The sequence below is a fragment of the Pleurodeles waltl genome, chromosome 5 (genome assembly GCF_031143425.1).
Source record: "Pleurodeles waltl isolate 20211129_DDA chromosome 5, aPleWal1.hap1.20221129, whole genome shotgun sequence".
NCBI lineage: Eukaryota > Metazoa > Chordata > Amphibia > Caudata > Salamandridae > Pleurodeles > Pleurodeles waltl.
This window is the reverse complement of record NC_090444.1, coordinates 964,633,812-964,658,886: the sequence shown is the minus strand read 5'-3', so window position 1 is coordinate 964,658,886 and position 25,075 is coordinate 964,633,812. Positions and strand designations below refer to the sequence as shown.

Here is a 25,075-nt window from a genome sequence, read left to right as displayed (position 1 = left end):
CAAATCCATGTTTTTGTTTGGATCTATGATATACTTTGATCTTTACCTGCTGTTCCTACTAGACTTAATCTGTAGCCATGACCAGTGGCACACGTTATAATTGCCGTGCACAGTAGCCCGCACTGCAGTCATTGCTGTGCTCTGTCCAGTAACTTTTGCCTAACTGGCTCAGCTGATTCACTCCCAGTGATCATGTCTTTGGAGTTACAAGGGTATGACTTGTGGTAGAGTGTGCAGCCACATCCTTTGGCCTCAGAGCATGACTAGCAGCTATGACATGTTGGCACTGGGTACACCGGTAGACTTGGATAATACTGTGTAAGCAACACTTTAAAGCACAATCCAAAAATACTTACAAATGCATTTACAAAGTAGTTTAGACACGGAGAGTCGGAGTGGAGAATCAAGACAAAGGTCTTATTTATTTTGCTGCAGCAAAGAGAACAGATTTACAACTGGCATCCCCAGCCCAAAGTAAAGTGTGCTAACATGGTGCGTTTAACAGCGATATTTATACTCCTACATCAAAGGATACATAAAATAAGTAAATAATGAAATACGTCATACAGGAATTTAAGGAGGGAATCAGTTTCCACACACTGGTTCCTGTCCTTGCTCTGTCCTCGACTCCCTTCTGCAGCTGTCTGACTTCTCATGTTCTGAGAACCCTTCAAAGGATTTTGTGGTTTAACGATATAGATATCACATTTGGGCCTTCCTGCCATATATTATCAACCTTTCCCTCCCCAAAATACAACAGCCGAGGTTGGTTAGTTTATTTTTACCACATTATTAAAATGAGTAATGTGCCCCAGCTAGGAAAAGAAACCAGCTGCAAGCCTGTTGTAGAACCAGGCTTTTTACTAAACAAATATATTAAGCTATAAGATAGCATATGCAATAGGTAGTGCGTTTAGAGAGAGAGCTCAAACTAAATGTCTATATGGAAAAGGAGCAATACAAAATGGATTCTTGCAATCAGCCCTTTTTGAGTTTTCTCTCAAACATGACAAACGTTTTCAGGAGGAGTTCTAAATCTCCTCACATATGTTCAATTTCACTCCTATGTCCTTGGAATTGATATTCATGGGGACATAAACAACCGATGGGTATGAGCACCAGTATCTTTTTTGAGAATAATGGGATCAATAGGCATTAGGGAATTGATCTCTTCTCTCTACATCATAGTACGATTTGTTTCTTGTATTTTGACTGGAGGAGGTTTACATATTTTTAAACAGGAACATAGAGCAGGCAAGCACTGTACTAACAGACAGCTTAATATAATAGCTATTATTATAAAAAGTATGTCTTTAAACAACCAGCCCCACCCGCTGAGCCAGGACCATAGCCATGACAGGCTCAAGTTGCCTCCATCATATTGGCCTCCCTTTTCAAATAGTTGTACTGCTTCTTTTATTTTTCCAATATCCAATTCTATCTCCGATGATTTGTTGACAAAGTAGCAGCATTTTTGCTGATACTGATGTTGGATTAAAACACATACTCCTCCTTGTTGTACCGTAATTAAATCAAGAGCAAGACGATTTTGTATAGCCAATTGGGCTGCAGAGTTTATTTCTAGCTGTACACTTCCTATGGCCTCCCTAGTGGCGTTAAATGCAATGGCTAATTCAGCGGACATGTTCATTATTGCCAGCTGTAAGTCGAAAATTCCAAATCCCGGAATAAGAACGTGTAGTACTTGAAATACCCAGTTCTTTAGTTCCTCCAATATGGGCGTTTGTACATATGAGCAAAACTCCCCATGTTAAGGGGCTGGGAAGATGTTATATTTGATATCACAGTAATGTTGGGTCTAAATATGCCAGAAAGCATATCCCTTCCCAATTTAGAGGGAGTACCTTATACGCAGTTTTTCCACATACAAAATACATGCCTCCTGGACTTGTGAGTTTATAATGCTGTACTTTACTCGGGACAAACCCACACCCTCAGGTGTGTCATGCTCAGCACTATTACAATACTTGTAATCCCTCCAAATTTTATCTAACAATGATATATTTGCCCAGGGTGCAACATAGGAGCATCTAGCCGTCCAGAGGGGGCCAAGGAAAACTTGTGACAATATTAAAGGTGAATTCTTCCCATCTCTATCTCTTTCCCTTGATGGATCATATACCAATCCTTCTGGATCCACCAGAACCTCCTCTCCTCCCACCGTCAGGTTCCAATAATGTAAAGTATAGTTGTGCTGAGTCCCATTAATTAATGATGTCATATTTCTGTCTAATTTCTCCTCTCCATCGAGTTCCCAATTCCCTGTGTTATTATCAAATAATAGAGTGTAGACACACTGTTCGGGTGGGACCTTCCCCATGTATTTTGCCTCTGGGTTTTGGCCGTGAGAATGAGTACCAAAACATATGGGAAACATTTTATGTGTGACATTCTCTCCAGGAATCGGGGAAAGCTTATATTCTGCCTGGGTATTAGGGAGCAACGCACACCTAGGTTACCACTGATATTCTCGTTGGTCACATCTCCAAGTGGTATTGGGTACAAGACACACTTCCCCTTTTCTATATTCGCCTAGTGACACTGGTACTTCATAAAGGTCTTTTGGGTCCTCGGGGTGTCTGGACAAGTGCCTGCAAATCCAGTAGTCAGTGACACTCAATGGCAACTTCCCATGAACCTTTATCAATGGATGTAAGGTGGGATTTTGCAACAAGGATGCAACACTGCTGGGCATTACACATGTTAACATAAGGGTCACTAGGTACTTCATTATTGTTTTGTGGAAATAATTATAAGGCCACTCTTCTCTCGAGGGATGTTTGTCCTACCAAATGGATATAATTTTCATAATTTTATTCTACTCTCCTCCTTGTTCCTACTACCTTTTTAAGGTGCCGCTTTACTTGTCTCCGCCACCTATGAGTGTTCAAGAATATAACGACACAATTTCCAAATATCCAAATACAAAATATTGAGACCACTATAATAATCATATATATATATATATATATATATATATATATATATATATATATATATACAAATATCTGAATTCCTGCAGTGTTCGCAACCCACTAGAGTCCTGCAGCGTCTTGCTTCCGGCTTTAGTAGTTTCGCTCCACAAGTTGGTCAATAAACAATTTCTCCGAACACTGGACAGTATGTGCTGGCTTGATCACTCCTTGTTTAGCTTGACTCCTGATGGGAGCTCGATTCCTGGTGAGCAAAGCAAAGCTCTTCTCCAGTATAGTTCGGCAGTTGTTCAATATTTCAGCAAAAAGAGGGCAGAGGCCAGCAATTGAAGTCAGGTCGATGATCTGTTGGGTACTTAACAGAATAGGCACCTTTCCCGCTGGGACTACAAGCTGCACCAACCCTAATGACTGGCCGCTTCTGTAGAACTGGGATTAGTTTCTCTCATTACACCGTGGATAGCCACAGAACTGTTAACCCCACTTACACACTTTCTTATAGCAGATAATATTGTTGCACAAGCCGCATCCCACTATGCTTGTGTTCACGTTGAGGCAGTGTTATACTGACCAATGTTCTGGTATCGTTGCACAGGCTAGTTACCCGTGTTCACGTTCATGCTGAATTTTCACAATAATTTACAACCTCATCCCCCAATATGTGCATGACAACAGTGAGGATAGCTCGCTTTAATGCTGGTACATCAGGGGCATCGGAAATACCTGTGGCACTGAAGGCGGGGAACTGTATTTCATGAAGGCAAGCATGCCGTATTCTACTGAGCAAGGGATTCCTTGGCCATTCAGAGGAGACCTCAGTTTGTATTTCCAAGCTGGGAGCTATCAGGCGGATGTAAATGTAGTTTTTCATGGGTGTCACCACTGAACGCACCTTCAGGATTCTGTTCATTTGGGTGGGTGAGGACGCAGGTTGGATCAACGAGTTTGTTGATCTTCAAACAGCCTTCGTCGCTGGGCTGCTGTATTACCTCAGGGGCAGGAGTTGTAATACTTGAATCATGTGGAGGTGTCTCCTGCCTCCCTACTTCACTGTAGTCAGGGGGCAAAGGTAATTCTGCTGTTGGAGTAGATTGTAGTGGAATCGGTGCACGCTTAAATGGCTAGCATGTATCCAATTATTATTTCCTTCCACTTTCACTGCTGTCTGTGTAGCAAGCAATACCAGGGCCGGCCCCCACCACCTGGGCTGAAGACTGTTGGTTCTTTGAAAGTTCTTTGTCATAAGCCAGTCCCCCGGTTTGAAATGATGACCAGGGCCTTCCAGAGGAGTTGGTAGGCTGGCCCTGACCTGTTGGTGGATCAAACGTAAATCTTTAGTCAGTTGTTTACAATAATCTACAAACAAAGGATACTGTACTTCAGAAAGCTTCTTTAGCCGCGGTACCCCCCAGACATTGGCTGGCCTTCCCATGACTATCTCGTAGGGGGATAATCGTGACTTGCTACTGACAGTTGTCCTAATGGACAGCAACGCCAGGGGCAAAGCATCCGGCCATTTTAAGTTGCTCTCAGTACAAATCTTGGCTATTTTGCTCTTCAAGGTGTAGTTATACCTCTCTACAAGGACCGCTGATTGTGGGTGATTTGCAGCATGAAATCGCTGTTTGATGCTGAGGGCAGTACAAACCTTTCCCATCACTTCATTAGAGAAGTGGGGGCCATTGTCACTCCAGACTATCCTAGGTAATCCGTACCTAGGAAAGTACTCTTTGAGTAGTATCTTAGCGGTAGAGAGGGCACCATTGTCTTTTAATGGGTAGGCAGGCCTCTGTCCATTTTGAAAACATACATACTACCACTAACACATATTTCAGTTTGTTACATGGTTCCCTGTGGATAACATCCATTTGTACAGCTTTAAAGGGGAGATCAGGAGGGGCAAAGTGACCAGGGGGCGTTGGAGTCCCTTTTCCTGCATTGTACACACCATACAACTCTTGACCAGGTTATTAGCAGCTTTGGATAACATAGGATTACTCCAAACGTGGCCCAAAGTTGTCTTGATGTCTTGGGCACTGATGTGTGCAGGACTGTGGGCCATAGTGACCATAGCGTGTACATAACAATTAGGTAACATCCATCTTCTATCGGTGTCATCTGTGTAACAACCCTCACTGTCCAGTCTACAGTTCCTCTCCCACTGCTCCCTTTCCCCTGCTGTTGCTTCTGCTTGAATGTCTCTCACACACTGTAAGGTATTTTCTAGTACTTCATTCTTGGGCTCCCACCTGGTACTACTCTCAACGTATGCATTGTCAAATGGTGCTTGTGCTGTTGCTTTCGCAGTAGAATCTGCAAAAGCATTTCCTCTTCCTATGTCATCAGTAATTTTCTTGAGGGCAATACATTTAATGATTGCGACCTGACGGGGCAAGCCGAGAGCATTCAGAAGTGCCACAATCAAAGTGCCATGCTGAATAGTAGTGCCATGCGACGTGATAAAGCCTCTATTCGCCCAGTCACCCAAAATTATGAGCTACTCCAAACGCATACTGGCTATCAGTGTAGATATTAACACTAAGATGTTCACTTATTTCACAAGCCCTGGTGAGAGCAATTAATTCTGCAGCCTGTGCTGAATTTTGCGTGATTCTATGGGATTCAACCACTGTTTTTAATGTGGTGATAGCATAGGCTGCAGTGGTTGTACTGTCTGGTAACTTGAAGCAGGACCCATCTACAAACAGCTCTTCCTGTGGGTCAGGTAGGGGAGTATCTGTTAGATCTACCCGTCCCTTGGTATCTTCCTCAGTGGCACAAATGCAATTATGGTCAAATTCCACATTGTCCTGAGGGAGGGGTAGTAACGTAGCTGGGTTCAAGACATTGCAATGCTTCAAAATAATATTTGGACTGAACAATGTTAATTCATAACCCGTTAGACGAGCACTGGTGAGATGCTCCGTCTGTGTTTTGTTTAGCAAAATATCAACTGCGTGAGGAACCATCACAGTGAGCGGATTGCCACCAACAAACTCTTCACTTTGTTTCACCGCAGCAGCTGCAGAAGCCACTCCTCTAAGACAACTAGGCAAAGCTTGCGCCACAGTATCCAAGGTGGAAGAGAAGTATGCACAAGGGCGTTGTCTCCCACCCTGATCCTGTGTCAAAACAGACAATGTACAGCCATTCTTTTCATGCACAAATAAAACAAATGGTTGTCTGTAATATGGATTTCCCAGTGCAGGAGCAGAGCACAACACCTTTTTTAGTTCCTGAAAAGCCTCCTCACATTCGTCAGTCCAAGGTACAGGAGAGGGCACACCCAAAAGTTTGAGGGCAGTCAATGGTTTTGCTATAAGCGGAAAATTTTGGATCCACTGTCTGCAAAAGGATGTAAATCCCAAAAATGCTCGGACTTCAGTGGGGGTGCGTGGTGCAGTCATAGTATGAACAAGTTTTCTTTTATCTGGATGTAATCTCCTTCCCTCCTTAGAGAGGTGCCCTAGATAGGTGACCTCCTCTTTACAATACTGCAGTTTTGGGAGGGACACCTTATGACCTAGGGATGCTAAATTATGTAATAATGCAACAGTATCAGTTTTACATTGAGCAATAGAATTGGAGGCAATTAAAATATCGTCAATGTACTGCAACAGTACAGAGCCCGAAGGTGGATTGAATTGGTCTAGTTGACGTTTAAGACATTGACTATATATGCTTGGGCTCTCCACAAATCCTTGTGGAGCTCTTGTGAGGGAAAATGATCAACCAAATATTGAGAAACTGAACAAATATTGGCTTTCTGGTGCAATTGGAACACTGAAGAAAGCATTCTTCAAATCGATAACTGAGAAATAACACACTGTGGGTGGTATCATGGTGTAAAGACTATTCATGTCTGGGACCACAGGAAACTGGGGAATGACTATTTTATTGATTTCTCAGAGATCAATAACTAGTCGATATACTGTGTTATCAATAGCTGATTGCTCAACATCTGATTTATTAGTATCAATTTGTTTCTTAACAACAGGGAGAATCGGGCTGTTACAGGGGCTGCCCACTATTTCCTTTATTACACCTGCATGCACGAGGTCAGAAATGACTGTCTTGAGCCCTTTTTCGCTTGCTTTAGATAATTTGTATTGATGAATACGAGGTAGCCGGGCACCTGGTTTGATTTTTATTACAATAGGGTTGATATCCATAATGCCTACATTATTTTTGCCTTTGGCCCATAAGCGAGGGTCTACCTCCACTAGCTCTGGGGGTAAGTCGCATTCCTGCGAAAACATGCACCGGCTAGGGACAGTGCTATCCATAGTTACATAGACACCATCCATTGAACAGTGAATAACTGCATTTAATTTCTTTAACAGATCCAATGCAAACAAGTTTTCTTTGCAACCTGAGGTTAAGGAGAGTGGCGTGTCTACTGTAAATGGTCCTACAGTTACTCTCATAGGTGCTGAGATGGGGCTTACAACGGGGATCCCAGAAATCCCTATTGAAGTGGTATGAAGCCCAGACAGGTGAGCCCCAGGGACTGCAGCATGTGCAATAGATGTTCTGGTGGCGCCAGTATCTAGAAGAAACTTATGGCCCTCCCCTTCGATATTTACGTCGATATAGGGACCACTCTGATCTACAGGAATACTGACTCGCCAATGGCCCTCTCTGTGGCTGTCCTAGTAATCGTATAATTCAGAAAGAGAATCACCAGCATAATATTGTCGTTCAAACGCATTGTCAAAAATATTAGTGTTACGCGGGACCTGGTTTACATTCTGCAAATCCTGACCATTTCTGCTTCTTCCTCGCCCTCGTGGGTTACCTGATGCATTCCCTCCATCAAGTGACATGCTCTGTCTCCCTTCCAGCAATGGGCAAGTATCACGCCAACGGCCATCCTGTTTACTGTAGGCACATAGGTTGATATTCAATCTGCGGTCTTGGGTTGGTGCAGATACACCTCGCCCTCGGCCCCTTCCCCGTCCCCTTGGTGGGCCACCCCTCGGCTGAGGGAATGTGTCCCGCTAGGGGTATGCCTGCTGTAATAGTACCTTTTTCTTTAATTCTTTTACTGACTTCTCGTTCTTTTCTAACTCTTCCTTATACATATTCTCATAATATTGTGCCATCTGTAAAATTTCTGCCTGTCCCTTTGTCATCCACGAACTCTGTTGCTTTTAATTTTTGTGATATTTCAGGTAGAAGGCCATTGATAAATTGTTCCACAAATATTGTGACACCAGTTACGGTGGCGAGGTTTTGACCGCTAAAATCTGTGAACGCTTGTTCAATTCTAGTGAAATAATCTGGGACATCTTCAACTGTTTTTTGTTTATAGGTGGCAAATTTTCCCCAGTCCACAGCTTGAAGTGAAATAATAGTCTCTAATTTGGTTAATATTAGGTCGGGCAAATTTAAAATGTCCTGATGAGGCAGGGCTCCTGGTGCCCTGTCTGCTTCACTGTGTTCTAATGCCTCCCATGTAGCCCCTAAGGTACGTAAGTCATCTACTGTTCGAATTTTATGCCAGACATCGGGGCCCAATAAAACACCAAAAAAATAATCAATGTCTTTGAGGGTCATGGTAGTGGTGGAAATAGCAATTCTAAGGTCACGATAGAACCCAGCTGGATTCTTTCGAGGATCCGGCAAGTCTTTTTTTTATAGCCATCACCTCCTCCCTTTTCCATGGGATATGAACAAACTGAGCCACAAGTCCAGGAGGCGGTTGGTTGGCGTCAGCTGTAGCTGCGATTGCAGCAGCAGTTGGAGGACCAGGATGTACTTCCCTCATTGGGTATCCCTTTTCATACATTTTGAGAACATCTTCTCTGGCTAAAACGCAAATGCGTACTCCCTCTATTAGGTCCTTGACACCAAGTTTGCAAGCTGTGCTATCACGCCAAAATTGGTATAATTCCTTTTGATAATGGACAGGGGTAGAGTCCCTAATACCACAATACCAATCCGTTTCCAATTTTTCAATCATGTACTGAATTGCTAATTGCTGTTCAAAATGTGGCATATGTTATACCGTTTGTATGATATCGGTGTGGGTGTACGTAGGATCTGCCATCCAAACCTCTGACTGATTTTTAATAACCCATTTTTCATTTTCACCAATAGTGGAGCATGCATTAGGGGGCGAAGTCAACTTCATAGGTGTACATTGACGATTTGGAGTATTAGGGGTAGAAGACATTATTTGCAAAGTTGCGTTGTTCGTGGGCAGTGACGAAGCAGGGGGCAGGGAAACTTGGACTGGGGCCCCCTGCGCTGGGATCTGTGGTTGCTGTGGCACATGCTGATGTGGTGGTACATCTGGGTTGCCCAAATTCTGCCCTCCCAAATCCTGCCCTTGCTGCTGTTGCTGGGCTCCCATGATAGGTTGAGCTGCTATAGGGGGGGGTGTATGGTGGAGGTCCAGTGGGGCTATTATCTAACAACTGTAGCAATACCTCGTCTTCTTCCAACGCATGTTTGGATTCTGTCTGTTTTGATACGTAACTTCCCTCCACCTGGGCTCTATGGACTTTATCTTCAGACTCAATTCTCTTCTGGGTTTGGGAGTGGTGGTATTGTGCCGCTTTTTGCATTATTGTTTTTCCTTTTTCTCTGTATACCAATTTGTCCGCCTTAATTTTCCTCTTGGTAGCCTCAGTCTCCCATTTTCTATGTACATCAAACATGTGCTGTCTAGCCTTTTTATGAAACAAACATTCCTGCAGGTAGGATATTCTCTTTAAATCAAAAGATCCATCCTCCGGCCACTGGAGGTCAGGACAATGTCTAGTATATCTGTGCCATATACTGTTATACAAATTATTTTCTAAACCATAGTCCTTTAACATGTCCCACCCTGGTGTTCCTTCTTTTGGGACTGGTTGTCTTTCGTCCAAACGTGAAACACAATTTCGGTGAAAACAACGACATAACCCTTGCCAACATTTTCTATTTCCCATATCTGAATTCAAATTTCAAAATATAACATGCAACAAGGTAACTTTTCTCAAAACACTTTTATCAAAATGCTTACCAACCTACAAATTGGTCCAGGCCTGGACAAAATATTCAAAGTTAACAAAGCATTTGCAATACAAATTGTCAAACGGTACCTTTTACAAATACAAATTTACCAAAAACTAGTTATTCCCAAATTGATAATAGTTATCTAAAACAGTTATTCTTTCAAATGCAAGTTAAAACAGACAACCGGTCAGCGTGGAACAGTCTCACCTGATCATCTGCATTTTCCAGAGCTCTCTCCGGCCGCCCGTGTCAGACTAATCAGTCAAGTTTAAAGCCGATGTTCAGGATCTTCGCTGGGACGTCGTGAAAAGCAGGGAGAGGCCTGTCCGGTGGATAAGATGCAGCTGCTTTGAAACTATGTCTTTGTGCAGGGGCCCCTGGAATCTACACCTCCGGAACGGCGTCCCCGCACTGGCAGCACGTCTCGTGACAGCGCTATTGGAGACATCCACTGGAAGATCCCGGACAAGCCCCCATTTTGTAAAGCACGATCCAAAAATACTTACAAATGCATTTACAAAGGAGTTTAGACACAGAGAGTCGGAGTGGAGAATCAAGACAAAGGTCTTATTTATTTTGCTGCAGCAAAGAGAACAGATTTACAACTGGCATCCCCAGCCCGAAGTAAAGTGTGCTAACATGGTGCGTTTAACAGCAATATTTATACTCCTACATCAAAAGATACATAAAATAAGTAAATAATGATATACGTCATACAGGAATTTAAGGAGAGAATCAGTTTCCACACACTGGTTCCTGTCCTTGCTCTGTCGTCGACTCCCTTCTGCAGCTGTCTGACTTCTCACGTTCTGAGAACCCTTCAAAGGATTTTGTGGTTCAAAGATACAGATATCACATTCGGCCTTCCTGCCATATATTATCAACCTTTCCCTCTCCAAAATACAACAGCCGAGGTTGGTTAGTTTATTTTTACCACATGATTATAATGAGTAATGTGCCCCAGCTAGAGAAAGAAACCAGCTGCAAGCCTGTTGTAGAACCAGGCTTTTTACTAAACAAATATATAAGATAGCATATGCAATAGGTAGTGCGTTTAGAGAGAGAGCTCAAACTAAATGTCTATATGGAAAAGGAGCAATACAAAATGGATTCTTACAACACCTGCCTCCTTTTAAATACTTTGTAAATTTATTTTTAGCAAATCAAATAGCTAGTAGCTATATGTACAAAGACCAGGGCTGCTTTCTTTTTTTCCGGAAGGCTATATATGAAAAGGTAGCCAATAACGGTCATATCTGTCCATGCGCATTAACTGATTTTGGAACCCTGCAACACAAAGAAGCCATTTACTGAAAAGCAATATAATTTAGGTGTATAAACCTAGCTGACCTGTAACAATTTTAGTGCTTCGTTTATGGAGTACTTTTTAAATTTAGTACTGTAAACAATTTTACACCGAATAGAAACGTGCATAAAAACCTGAGGGCCATGATTTATTTTGATCTGCACAGTGGCTTTTAGGTTGTTGTTTGCAAAAAGTCATGTGGGAATTGGAATGGAAAGTGCAACATTTTGAATCTCTCCTAAAACTTAACCCCTTTACAAATCTGCAGAGCTTGTAATCATGCTCTGTTTTGGGGGTGGATAGTGCTAAAAAAATCCTTTGGACTGATGGCTTCAGTCGTAACTGCAGAGTCGCTATTGCTGTTTATGCAGTTCCTGGTGTTAGCATAAACTTTTGTGTACAAGTTTTCAGCTTTGCTTTATATTTATATTTCAAACACTCGGAACAGGTCCCTGACACTGATGTCCAGTTAAATGCATACACTATTGGACTTTCTGCTGCCTATCTTATGTCTGAGGTGTCTGTGAGGTATAATTGCTTTTCTGCTGCCCACGTTTTAGCAAAGACTGCACTAGAATTACCTCTGCTGTACTTGCTCTGTTTCTTACGGAAATGAGGAAAGGCTTGCTCCACTCTTCGTGTTCATGTACTGTTTGCGTTAGCTTAGTTGTAATGTTGCAGCCTGTGATGTATTCATTGTGTGTTTTTTCCACTGGGCATTTGCCAGGTGGCTCCAGCCCTTGGAGGCCGTTTTTAGGGCAGGAAGCCGCAGCTGGTGCATCTGTCACTTTCTCCAGCTCCCTCAGGTAATTACAGCAGGCACAGAGTGGGGTGGGGGAGAAGAGAAGAAACCTTCGGAGTCAGATTGGGACAGCCCAGGCACCAAAATGAAAGAGGCCGCAGTTAGTGAATCAGATATCCAAACAAGCATTTGTAATTCAGTCGCCCTCACATTTGCTAGAGTTAGAGCTATTGGCTTTGTAAATGACACTGTTTTTTTACCCATGTGTTTTGGTTTCGAATGGGGTGAATGTATGTGGTATGGTGTGGAATTATGCGGTTATGTTGTGTTATACTATGCTTTGTTGTGTTATGTTATGCTATGCTATGATAGGCTATGTTGTCTTATATTGTGTTATGCTAGGCTGTGTTGTGTTCTGCTATGCTATGTTGTGTTCTGCTATGTTGTCTTATGTTATGCTATGTTGTGTTACGCTATGCTATGTTGTGTTACGCTATGCTATGTTGTGTTACGCTATGCTATGTTGTGTTACGCTATGCTATGTTGTGTTACGCTATGCTATGTTGTGTTACGCTATGCTATGTTGTGTTATTTTATGCTATGTTGTCTTAGGTTATGCTATGTTATGTTCTGTTGTGTTATGTTACGCTATACGATATTCTGTTATGTTGTGGTATGTTGTGTTACGTTATGCTATATTGTGTTATGCTATATTGTGTTATGCTATGTTGTGTTTATGGAATATTGTGTTGTGGTATGCTGTGTTGTGTTGTGGTATGCTGTGTTGTGTTGTGGTATGCTGTGTTGTGTTATGTTATGCTGTGTTGTGTTATGTTATTTTGTGTTGTTAGGCTATGCTGTGTTATGCTATGTTATGTTGTATTGTGCTATGCTATACTATGTTGTGTTATGATATGCTATTTTGTTTTATGGTGTGTTAAGTTATGCTACGTTATGTTGATATACTATGCTATGTTGTGCTATGCTATGATGTGTTATGTTGTACTGTGCTATGTTGTTTTTATGCAATGCTGTGTTATGTTATGCTATGTTATGCTATGCAGTGTTGTGTTATGTTGTTATGTTATGCTCCAGGTACCTCAGAAAATACTAATTGCCAACAACAAATACTTTTAATGCATCGACAGCCACTACCCTGACCTAAAAGGCATGCATTTTATCTGTCAGCACTGGTCACTCCAAAATACGAAGTATAATTTAGACCAGTGTTCAAATTTCATTTTTCTTTGAACAAGTTGCCTGGCCGTTTTAATTCTGTGCAGTATGCTGGACGAACCGACCTCCTCAGGAAGCATTCTCGAGAATAGGAGATACCCAGACGGGGAGTTGGGGAAAGGGGGGTGTTGGTTTTAAAGCGCTGCAGCTGTGTGAACAGCTTCTATGAGCCCACTCCTATCACACCAAAGCAGCTGCTCCTTACACACTACCCTGTTTAGGCAACTGGTTGCGACAGTCAGTCACATGATGCTGACATCTGAGAATCCAAGAGGGCACGTCAGATGCAGCTGTGAAAGCCTGCTAGAGCTGGGGCAGAGTCAGTCGACCTATTGCTGTATCGGATATTCTGCCATGGGTCCGGCAAATGTCACGAGTCAGGCTCAGGTAATAAAGACAAATATATGCAGAAAAGAGTCAGTCATGTGTCAAGTTTAGCTGTGCAAGGCTTGGCTGCTTCGTGTCAGCTGAACGGACAGGAAACTCAATCCGCCAAGCTAGGATAGAATAAACACCAGGCAGTCATGCAGCAGGCACTTTATTTTTTGCTTATTTTGTGAACCTCTATAACGCGCTCGAGGCCTCCCAAGAGTGGTATACAAGGGGTGCAACAGAATAAAAAATATACTGAATAAAGAGGCTTATCTTATTTTCCCAAGGGTGGAAGGAAAGTTAAAAGTGCATTGTATCCGTACAAAATATTCTGAATAAACAGGTAGGATTTATACAATGAAATCACGCTGTTGTGCCTGTTTGCGCTGTGAGCGCCATGGTCGCCATACAGCATGAAGGAGAGAGACAAAAGAAAAAATAGTTCGCCCACGCTTAAGTATATCGGCAATCGTGCAATAATCCATGTAACAGGGGCAGTCTGCAAGGTGTGACAAAAACAGCCTCAAGGCGGGACAAATGTTACCAATGTCATCATGGGATTTTTGAAAGGCAAGCCCTGGAACGAATGGAAGGGATGGGCGTGGTTAAAAGCCCACAATACATACAACATGTCAAAGCACTTGCACTCAACCTAAAAAGTGATCCATTTTGCAAATTGGGGCAGTTGTAAACATGTAGAGACATGCAATAAGAGTATTTTGCAAGGGACGGCAGACTGCACAGATTTGAACTTTCAGCAGGCAGTGTTTGCCTTAATATCAGGGAAATCAACAGCAAACACTGACCTAGGAGACCATAAAATAGGCCCACAAGCAGCCAAAAACCAGCCTATTCACTGACCTGCCAGACCAGCCCATCGGGTACAGCCTGATTTTCCTATGTGCCAGTTTGACCCTAGTCTTAAAAAGAGAGATTAAGAACAACAAACAATGGCAAAGCAATTAGCTCTCGCCTATAGATAGCTATTGGCCTTGCCAATGTGTTTTAGCCATGTTCTACACCAGTGTGGCTGCTGTTTAGCTTGGCTAAAAGTTAGTGTCATAGACCAGAGTATAAAGGAGTGGAGTGGAGTGGAGTGGAGTGTCGTGGAGTGGTATAGACCGTCATAAAGATGAGTTGCATAGAGAGTAGATATTAGAAAATAGCTCTCTAGGTGGCAGAGGTATGCACCCTGTCCAAGAAGGGACCTCAGTCCTTATCAAGGTGAGTCAGTTACCCAACATTAATTAACCTATCCTCACCTTCTGGTAGCTTGGCGCAGAGCAGGCAGCTTAACTTAGAAGGCAATGTGGTGTGTACTTGTGCAATACGGTAATAGTAAATAGAGTGACAACACCACAAAAAGACGCCACACAGATTTATATAAAAATAGAGATTCTTTATCTGGATGAATCGCGACCAATACGTTAAACCATTCAATACGTATTTACTTTTAAAGAGTGTCAAATAAGAGCACTTTATGCGGGGCTCGTTTTAGAGCCTTTACGGTAGTCCAGGTATGTTTGTGTGTTCCTCTGTGATAAGTGCAGGAAAGATGCTTTGGGGTCGTTCGAGACTGAAACAAGGGTTGGATCGACATTAAAATGATACTTGTGCAGGGAGCGCAGTGGAAGCCCCCAGGACATTCAGGTTTGCAGTTATCAGGCAAGGCACCGCCGCAGGTTGTGTATGCAGGTGCTATTGCGGCGGCCAACACTGTGACAGAGAACAGGGAGGCGTCTGAGCCGAGGGAGGCAAGCGGGGGCAGCGCATCTTGGTTACCTGGTCAGCACGGGCGGCAACCTGAAGGTGAGCCGCAACGGAGTGCATGTGAAGTGGTCGGCCACTGAAGTGGGGCCACATCGAAATTTGGGTGCGAGCTGGGTGGCAAGTAGAAAGGGAAGCCGCTCCGATGCTTCTGCTCAGTAGCGACGGCTGTGATGAGGCCGCTTGTAGGTGATGCACAGTGGCAACGGCTGCAATGAGGCCGCTACAGGGCTACTTAAGTAGGTGGCACAATTAATGCTGCAGGCCCACTAGTAGCATTCAATTTACAGGCCCAAGGTGTTTGATATACCACTTTACAAGGGACTTACATGTAAATTAAATATGTCAGTTGTGGGTACACCAGTTTTACCATGTTTTAGGAGAGAGGCACATGCGCTTTAGCACTGGTCAGCAGTGGTAAATTACTCTGAGTCCTAAGGCCAACAAAAGGATACAGCAACAAAACAGGAGGTAGGGCAAAAGGTCTGAGGGTAAGACCACCCAAGGGATGCCAGATCTAACAGTAGAGTAGAGTGCTGTAGAGTGGAGTGGTATAGAATGTCATAGAGTGGAGTGGTGTACTGTGGAGTAGAGTGTCATAGACTGGACTGGAGTAGAGTGTCATAAACAGGAGTGGCATTGGGTAGAATGGAGTGTTATACAGTCTTATAGAGTGGAGTGTCAGAGTAAAGTGGCGTAGACTGAAGTGGAGTGTCAGAGTGAAGTAGTGTTGTGGCGTAGAGTGGCATAGAGTAGAGTGTTGTGGAGTGATGTAGAGTGTCATATAGCAGAGTGGCATAGTGTGTTGTAGAATGTTGCAGAGTGAAGTGTTGACAGTGGCAAGGATTGGTGGAGTGGCATAGAATGGAATACAGTGAAGTGGCATAGAGTAGAGTGGAATAGAGTGCCATATAGTGGTGTAGAGTGGAGTAACGTGGCATTGAGGAGACTGTTGTAGGGTAGAGTGGTGTAGAGTGTCATGGAGTGGCATAGAGTTCAATTGCGAAGAATGGAGTGGTGTAGAGTGGAGTAGCAGTGTGCACTGGAGTAGCATAGAGTGGACTGGTTTAGCATGTCTGAGTAGCATAGAATAGAGCAGCATATTGTAGAGTGTCCAAGAGTAGAGTTGAGCGTTGTAGAGGGTCATAGTTGAGTAGAGTGTCTTGGAGTGGCATAGAATGGAGTTATGTTGTGTGAAATGATGTAGAGTGGAGTATAGTATACTGTATAGGTCATAGAGTGGAGTAGTGTGGCATGTGGTGGCATAGAGTGGAGTAGTGTGTCATGGAGTACAATGTTGTAGGGTGGAGCATCGTAGAGTGGAGTACCTGGAGTAGAGTGCCATGGAATGCCATAAAGTGGACTGGAGTGGAGCAGAGTGTTGTAGACTGGGGCAGAGTGTTGTAGAATTGAGTAGAGTGTTGTGGAGTATAATATTGTGGTTTGTCATAGAGTGGAGTAGTGTGGCATAGAGTGTCTTGGAGTAGAGTGGAATGTTGTGGAGTGTTGTAGGGTGGAGTGTTATAGAAGGGAGTGCCGTGGAGTGTCATAAAGTGGACTGGAATAGAGTGTTATAGACTGGAGTAGAGTAGAGTATAGTAGAGTGGCATAGAATGGAGTGAAGCGATGTGGAGTGGCGTGGAATGGAGTAGCAATGCCATAGAATGGTGTGTGGTAGAGAAGGGTGGTGTGTGGTAGAGTGGAGTGGCATAGAACGGAATGGCACAGAGTGCCCTAGAGTGGTGTAGTGTGGAGTAGTGTTGAGTGGAGTAAAATATCATAGTGGAGTAGCAATGAATGGAGGAGAGGTGGCTGAGAGTGTCGTGGATTGGGCAGAGTGTTGTTTGGTGGAGTGGTGTGTTGTAGGGTGGACTAGCACATAGTGTCATAGAGTAGAGTGGCATAGGTTATAGTGGAGTATAGTACTGTAGAGTGGCATGGAGTAGCGTGTTGTAAGCCTGGAGTTGAGTAGCTTAGAGTGGAGTAGGGGGGAATGGCATAGAGTGGAGGGAAATAGGTTTGAATATAGTGTCTTAGATTGGAGGAGTAGAGAGAGGCGTGGAGTAGATCGTCATATAGTGAAGTGTGGAAGCACACTGCCATTACAGATTACACAATTTCAATTGAAATTCCCATTACATTTGCACAAGCATACAGTTTTACTGATAATTTTATACAGCGCACAAACGATAATGTGCCGAAATCTGCATCACTTAGTGTATTGATTTGTTTGATTGTATAAAAATATTTGTTTCCACCACACTTTAGAATCACAAAAAATGTGCTTCATTTGTGCTTTCCTAATTTTTATATATTGTGAAATATTTGTACAGTTCCTTTACTGGCATTTAATTTTTGTTCTGTGCTAGGAAAAGATAACCTCCTAAAGCTTTTCCCACCCCCAATTACCCAGCAAGATTGTCACATAAATCCTGTAACCTTGCAGTTTGATCAAGAAAAGTAAACACCAACCACCCTCAGAACACAGACCCTAACATTTGACCTCTGTCTTTGCACAGCAAATGTGAAAAGATAAAAACAAAATGTAAATCTTGTTTATTGCATATTCACTTCTGAACTGTGCCATGGTTACTTTGAGGGTGCTTCAGCAACCCCCTACTTCCACCTCCGCCTATGGCCTGAGCACGGAATTAAGGAAGTTTAAATTGTGCTATTAGTAAAGAACACAGACTAAAATAAACAAACTCGTAGACAGAACATTGTTGGCATGCACACTTGAGGATGAAAGTGGCAAAGATAAGTAGAATCCGTCAAGCAGAAAGATAGGAGACAGGAGGCCTCTTCCAAGAAAGTACCACACAAAAAGTGCCACACGAAAAAGAAAAAAAAGTTCCAGTAAAGCAAGCATTCGTAGAGGAATGCAAGGAGCCAGTCAGGGAGGTGATAAACAGCTGTGCTCCACAGGAGAGACAAAGAGATGCTGTACAGCCTAAAACCAACAAAGCCAACAACTAGAAAACAAGCAAATGGAGTAACAAAACTAATGGTAAACGGAATGCATTTCCAAGGAAGCTTGCAGAATGTCCCAAGGAAACCTTTCACAACCATGGTAGGCGTATGCCTGATGAGAGGGCAATGAGGAAGAGAACTGGGTTGAACATATTTGCCAGGGCTGCTTATGGTTCTCAGTCCAGCCTTGCCACTGTTGGGTGCACTTTACGTCTGTGTGGGGGCATGCTTAAACAATCGACTGAATATAATTTTTGCTTTGTTACATTTGGTTTTAACCAAGGCCACTGGAATTATGCGATTGTGTAAACTCAGCGATTTTTGTATAATTATAAATTTGCTGCAATTCCCACACAACCCATCATCTGCCACATAATCTGCACATTTTAACAAAAAATTGGTTTCTAGCATTTACGGTTCAAAAGTTACTAAAAATGCAGTGACAAATGTTGCCTTGAAACAGAAGGCCCTTTAGCAAAGCTTGACTGGTCAACTTTCTGATGCTTATTGCCATACTTGAGTGCTAAACGGGTACTAATGAGGTGCAGCCAACATCCTGACTGTTACCAAGTTAAAATATGACGAAATAATGAAGTAATACTTTTCTGAAATGTGCCGCATTATGCTGCATAATTTTTCCTTTTCTTGTCGCATAATTTACTCAAGCTTGCCACATAATTTGACCCTCTTTTGCGTTTCAGTGGGCCTGATTTTAACCCTGTGCAAACACCATTTAACGTATAGCGTTCCCTGCCACAGTGTTCTGTGTTTAGTTAGAAAAATCGTATTATGCCAAAATTGTTGTTCTCCTTCCGGAGATCTCGACAAAAAATGTTGGACGACCACAGTTTTATGCGCACTGCATGTAGAGAAAGGTTCATGTTTTGTGCGTTTTTTGATTGATTTAATATCGTGTGTTATTGTAATTCTGTTTTACAGGGGGAGATGGGGTCCCTTTTGTTATACATAGCCACTTTCCAGTTCCCGTTGACAATTTACTTCCGAAAATGTTAAGGCAAAGGGTATCGTGATTTTTTCTCTTCACTTTGCCTCTTTACTGTTCCGTTGCCAGAAAATGGATGTATCCGTCCTGTAACTTTTATTCTCTTCAGCGAAGCTTGTGCCATTTCAAGATGTCCGCAATGGTGCCAATCTGTAGAGTTGCTGACACGTTTTCCGTTTTGTGTGTACTGAATTTTGCTGACCTTCCTCATTCTGATAGCTTGATTGGGTAGCTACCAAAGCAGAGAGAAAGATCTGTGGTTTTGGTTCCTCTAACAATTTGCCCTCTGAGCTCTCTATCGCAGTGCGTGCTTGCACCACCGCCTTCCCCATGGGACTGATTAGCGACACGCCAAGACGTAGGGCGGAGTCTGTAACCAAGGTTTCTATATCCTGCCCTGCCCAACTAGTGACCTATGAATTGATGTTTGGTAAAAACGAGCCAGTGCGGAACCATTGTTCGTCAGTGATTGGCGAGCGCTGACAGCGGTAGGCGTAACTTAAGTTTTGGAATTGTCACCGCCCTCTCGGTCGGCCTCTGATTTGTGATTGGTGGGTGGTGACAGCGGTGGGCAGGGTCTGTGTTGCAGCTTTGCTGGCCGGGTATCTTGGTGCTGAATGTCAGCTGAGGAGGGGTAGAACCAGCAGGTCTCCAAATGCCCCTGATCACCCTGACCTGAGCTGCCTGTCTTTTGTTTTTTGTGTGTGTTTGACCGGGACAGTGATGAAAAGAAGGCAGGAGCCTGCCACCGTCAGCAGCCGCCGAAGCTCCGCGGGACATGATAGCTTCAGCCCTCTGGACAAGGACTGCCGCCTGAACCACAACCTGCGGCTGGCTGGCAGCACCAAGGGGGCCCCGGAGCACCACCATTCCGAGGGCGCGGGAGTCATGAAGAGGTTCACCAGGTGAGAGGAGGGGAATGGAGTACTATACTGCCTGGCAGGGGAGGCCGTGTGCAGGGGCCGAGCAGTCGTCTCCCAGCTTCTGCTTCTCTCCTGTGTCGCTGCATTTGAGGTAGTCACTTAATCACAGGAGCCCCTTCTCGCGGCCAGTGCATCTCTTGGGATGGAAGGATGGGTGTTGCACCATTGAAGGTAGGTTAGGCTCACACCTGCTCAGCGCTACGGTATCCTCCTGATTGATGGTGCACTTTCCAAATCTGATTCACATAACATAGCAAAGGTGGCCTGTGCATCTCCTGGGGCACTACATCCCCGGAGCGGTCCATGCATTTCTCATGTGGGCCCCGCACCGCACACATGCTGCAGATTGCGGAGCGCTGCTTCTCAGTATAATAGTGGTGGGACGGGAGGGATGACGGCCTGTCAAGCACTTCACGGCCTGTGCACGCTGCTAGGCACTATCCGCTATTTAACTGGGGAACGTTGCCTTAGATAGGCACAGTTTCATTTGTGACACTGCGTCTCTTATTGGCGCTGCTTCTCTGTAGTCACGACGCTCCGTTGGTATTTCAAACAATATTTTCGCATGTGGGTATAACTTAATTATACCACAGGTAGCCACCGCATTTCTTTGGGGGTTGTGTATCAGCGCATTGCATCTTTTGAGCACACCACCACTTGTGAGCAGTGCATTTCAGATGTGGCCTGCATCATGCGTAGGTGGGTATCAGGTGGGCTTCCTTATCAGCTGTGGTTTGTATCACCCGAGGGCCAGGGTGGTAATGTAGTCCTGACCCAGGACTGGGTGGCCACAAGAACGTGATGGTGACTGTGTATTTTGAAGCCCCATTTGCAGTGTCAGCAGAGTGCTCTGTGAAGTGAGGTATTGTATCGAGCTTGCACGTGATTTGCCGAGCCATGACCGACGAATCTAGATAATGTTCCCGAAAAGGATAACGATATTGAAAAGAAGTGCTTCTTGTCTTTAATAACTGATGTCAAATGAATACGTAATGTTATTCTTTTTGTGCTATAACTAGTCCCCGTTCTAGCGGGTGTGCCGGGTGGGCTAGGCCCAGCCAAACATGAACTTTGGCCTTCCCAGTCACAGCAGAAGAGGCCACAGAGAAAGCACCTCTTAAGTGCTTCCCTCAGGTCGACGGCCAAACCTTGTGATTTATTTTCGCTTTGTTTACTTAAGTTGTCGTCAAGGAACCTTTACAATACATTTTTAAGTGCATTGTTTTAATAATGGCAGTTTCAATTATGAACTGATATGGAGAAAAATACCGGCTTTAGATGATTTTCCCTATTTTTGTACGATCTGAGACATTAAAATAGTAGGGAAGGTGTGCTGCTAGAGAGAGTAGACGGGGGGGGTTACCTGCCAAGGATGCAGCAGATACAGTGGCACTAGGGCCCAGGGCTATGAACTGCCTTCCATACCTCAGTTTTGGCTGTTTCAGTTGGGGGTTTCTGCGACTGTTATCTAGTGTAGCCTGTTTAGGATGCACGCAATAATATATTGTAGAACGGGGCATGCATTACATTATTCAGATAGTGGCAGTCTATGCCTTATTGGATGAGCAGCTATAATGTGTAATTACAATTCCTACAAGAGTATGTGTGCCTGTCTGTTCTCTGCCAGATGTTGTGGTAAAGTAAATAACTGTTTTATCTCTAGTAAGCAGATTTGCTGGGCTCTATTTATTCTCATTAGCGTGACATGGTTACAAATGTGTGCATTTCAATTTCTGATTTCTTGTCATAGTACATTGCACTTTCCCATGTTATAGCTGGGGCCACTGGAATTATGCAATTTTGCAGCTAAGGCGTTTCCCCATAATTGTGGATTTGCCACATAATCCATTATATGATAAATGCTGTGCAGATTTAAAAAAGTTTTTCTAGCTCAGATGGTTCAAAAGTTGCTAAAATTACTGTAACAAGTTGCCACACAGTTGAAGGCCCTTCACAAAGGCTGACTGGTCACTTTTCTGTTGCTTATTGCTATACTTGGGTGGTAAACTTGTACTACTGAGGTGCAGCCTATGCCAGATAGTGATAACAAGTGTGAAAAAAATGACAAAGTAATGAAGTATTGGGGTGATCTGTCCGAGGGAAGGGCGAGAAAAGGGGGTGGGGGTCCCCAAAACAAGTTTTCCTCATTAATTTTTCCATATGGATTTTGAACAGTGATAGCGCAAAAACTACAAGACAGAGTTGCACCAAATTTTGCAGAAAGGTATGTCCTGGTCCAGAAAGCAACCTTTTTTTGTTTTGGTGTAATTCCATTCAGTAGATTTAGAGAAATTAAGAAAAATCCAAATCTTTATATATAGGGACGCAGTCTGATTGGCTGATAAAACTTCAACAACAGAAGCCGTTGAAGTTGTTGTCAGCCATCTTGCGACTTGGCTGAAGCAGAGTCCCAAATTGTTTTAAAAAAAAATAAAGAAAACGGGCCAGGGTACAAACACCCTGACCCCTTAGCTCTGGTGGTGAGGTTCCAAGGGACCCCCCTCCAAACCCCTCACCTCGGGCTAAAATCATTTTTTTTATATTTTACAAACAGAGTCTCAGTGGATCTGCTGTAAAATAGAAAAAAACGAAGAGCAGTCTCCCACGCTTTATCATTAGGCTCCCGGGTTAGACAAGTCCCAGGGTTATTTCTTTACAAATGTGGGAGGGGCGCCACCTCCCCGGGTCTTATAATTGATATCCGGGGGGGGGGGGCGTGTGCCCCCTACTGCCCTGGGGACCGCCAGGGCTGTGACTTGAATATGGGGGGTGGGGTGACGTGTGACACCCATGCCCCCCACCCTCTACAAGGGACTACTACCTCCCCAGGGTTGTGAGTTGAATATGTGAAGGGGACACCCAGCCCCCTCCCACTGCCCCGGGGACCACCACCTCCCCAGGGCTTTGATTAAATGTGCGCAGGGGTATCATTACATTAGTATAGTAATGTGCGGGGAATGCTTGCTCCCCTGCTCTCCTAGGTACCACCACCTCCCCAGGAAGAATATTTAAAAAAAAGAAAGGGGGTCCCTTTAGGACCCCCCAAGCCCCAAGGACCCTCACCTCCCAGAGGCACGTTGGAGGGGGGCTTTGCATCTGCAGCCATGCCACAACAAACACTTCGGGTTTTGACAGCGGGACCTGTAAAGCAGGTCCCCCTCTCAAAATCCAAAGCTTTCATCTCTGTCCCCTGCAGGCTTGCAAGGGACAGAGATGAAATGCTTCAGCAAGCAGGGAGCTGCTGAAGCAATGGCACAGGCTTCCCTCTCAATGCCAGGTAGCCCGCAAGCGCATTTTTATAAAATATAAATAAAAAATAAATAAATATTGAGGGACCGCAGGGGAGCCCTTGAGGGCTCCCTCACTGTCCCAGGTAGCCCATCAACTGCTAAGAAAAAAAATTACAAAATAGCAACGAATAGCTCAGTGTAAAGGTCGCTAGACCCTCACACTGAGCAGTTAGGGTTCGAGTCGAGCAGGACTTGCTTTCCTGTTTTAAAAAAAAATTAGATTATACATCAAAACCTAAAAAAAACTCTGTCTCTCTCCCTCTCTTTTTTCTCTCTCTCGCTTTTTCAGTCTTTTTCTCCCACACACACACGTACTCAGACCCATACTCGTGCACTCACAGGCCCACTCTCTCACGCACCCACCCACAGACCTACTCAATCCCCTATGCACCCACACAAAGCCCCAATCTGACCCTCACGCACCTACTCACAGACCCACTCAGATAGTTACACACCCACTCACTCTCACAGACCCACTGACACCTCATGCACCCAATCAGAGACCCGTGCACACACTGCCAAATTAATTAAAACACTACTCATCTCAAGTAACTATAACTCGTGCCTTAAGGAAAATATAACTCGCGCCCTCGCCATGCACTGATAATTACTTCATAATTTACAGCACTCATGACATCTTTGATAACGTAATTGATAATATCACTGTTACATCTGCAGTAAAATTTTAGACTGAAACACAATGACTGATGAATGAAGTCCAGTTACCTAAAATTAGACACTATGGGCCAGATGTACGAAAGGATTTTACCCATTCTGTGTCTATGGGAAAAAGCTTTCGTACATATGGCCCTATGTCCTCTCCTCACACCTTTCCTTCGCACAATGAGTGGAAACAGATTTTGACCATTTTAGCACATGAGATGGAGCCCACAGCAAACTTATTTGTGGATGAGTTTATAAGAGAGTTTTCAATGAACAGCAGGGCTTGTATTACAGATAGGGATCACAGTTGCTGTTTGCGTCACTGCCCACCTTTTAAACAGCTGCGCTGGGTGCAAAACAGGGACAGTGCACACTGTTACGAATAATGCTTCCTCCTGCATTGACGGCAACGCTTTCTGTGAAATACGGAATGGCTATTTATAAGTATAGAAATAATGTGTTTTACAGTGCAGGAGTTGTTCTTCTTTCAATGTAAAGAGGGGAGAGCAATCCCTTTGCGGACAGGTGCAGTTAGTATCTGCACCTGCCCTAAAGGGTGATGTCTGGGGGTCCATGGTAGCCCCTTGGCACCCTCCAGAAGGCTGAGTTAAGGTGGCATACAGACTGTGCACCACTTTTTTTTTAATGTATTGTCAGTGCGCATCCTTAGAGTCTTTTTGCCCCTGCCCCTGCATCCTTGACATAGGGTGGGCACAAAAGCAAAGTAATTCCTTCATTTGCATGGGGTCTTGCTCCCATAAAAATAAGGGAATTCACTCTGAAGATAGCACTGGCTCTACTTGTGCACCAGCGTTATCAGTATTACAGCTGGGGCTGCACAAGC

At 43.9% G+C, this 25,075-nt stretch overlaps 1 protein-coding gene across 5 annotated transcripts in view; it reads left to right on the top strand.

Annotated features, from left to right (window-relative positions):
• ABHD12 (abhydrolase domain containing 12, lysophospholipase) overlaps positions 1-25,075 on the top strand; it is a 497,414-nt gene that overhangs the window by 26,089 nt on the left and 446,250 nt on the right. For 2 of the 5 annotated variants that reach the window (XM_069235085.1, XM_069235084.1), the window contains exon 2: positions 20,077-20,260. The exons of 2 other annotated variants lie outside the window; for them this stretch is intronic. In XM_069235085.1, the coding sequence (XP_069091186.1) occupies positions 20,079-20,260 (182 nt within the window). In that variant the 5' untranslated portion in view covers positions 20,077-20,078. Of the gene's footprint in view, positions 1-20,076; positions 20,450-25,075 lie in introns of all 5 variants that reach the window. One more of the 5 variants, XM_069235086.1, reaches the window with a different exon arrangement.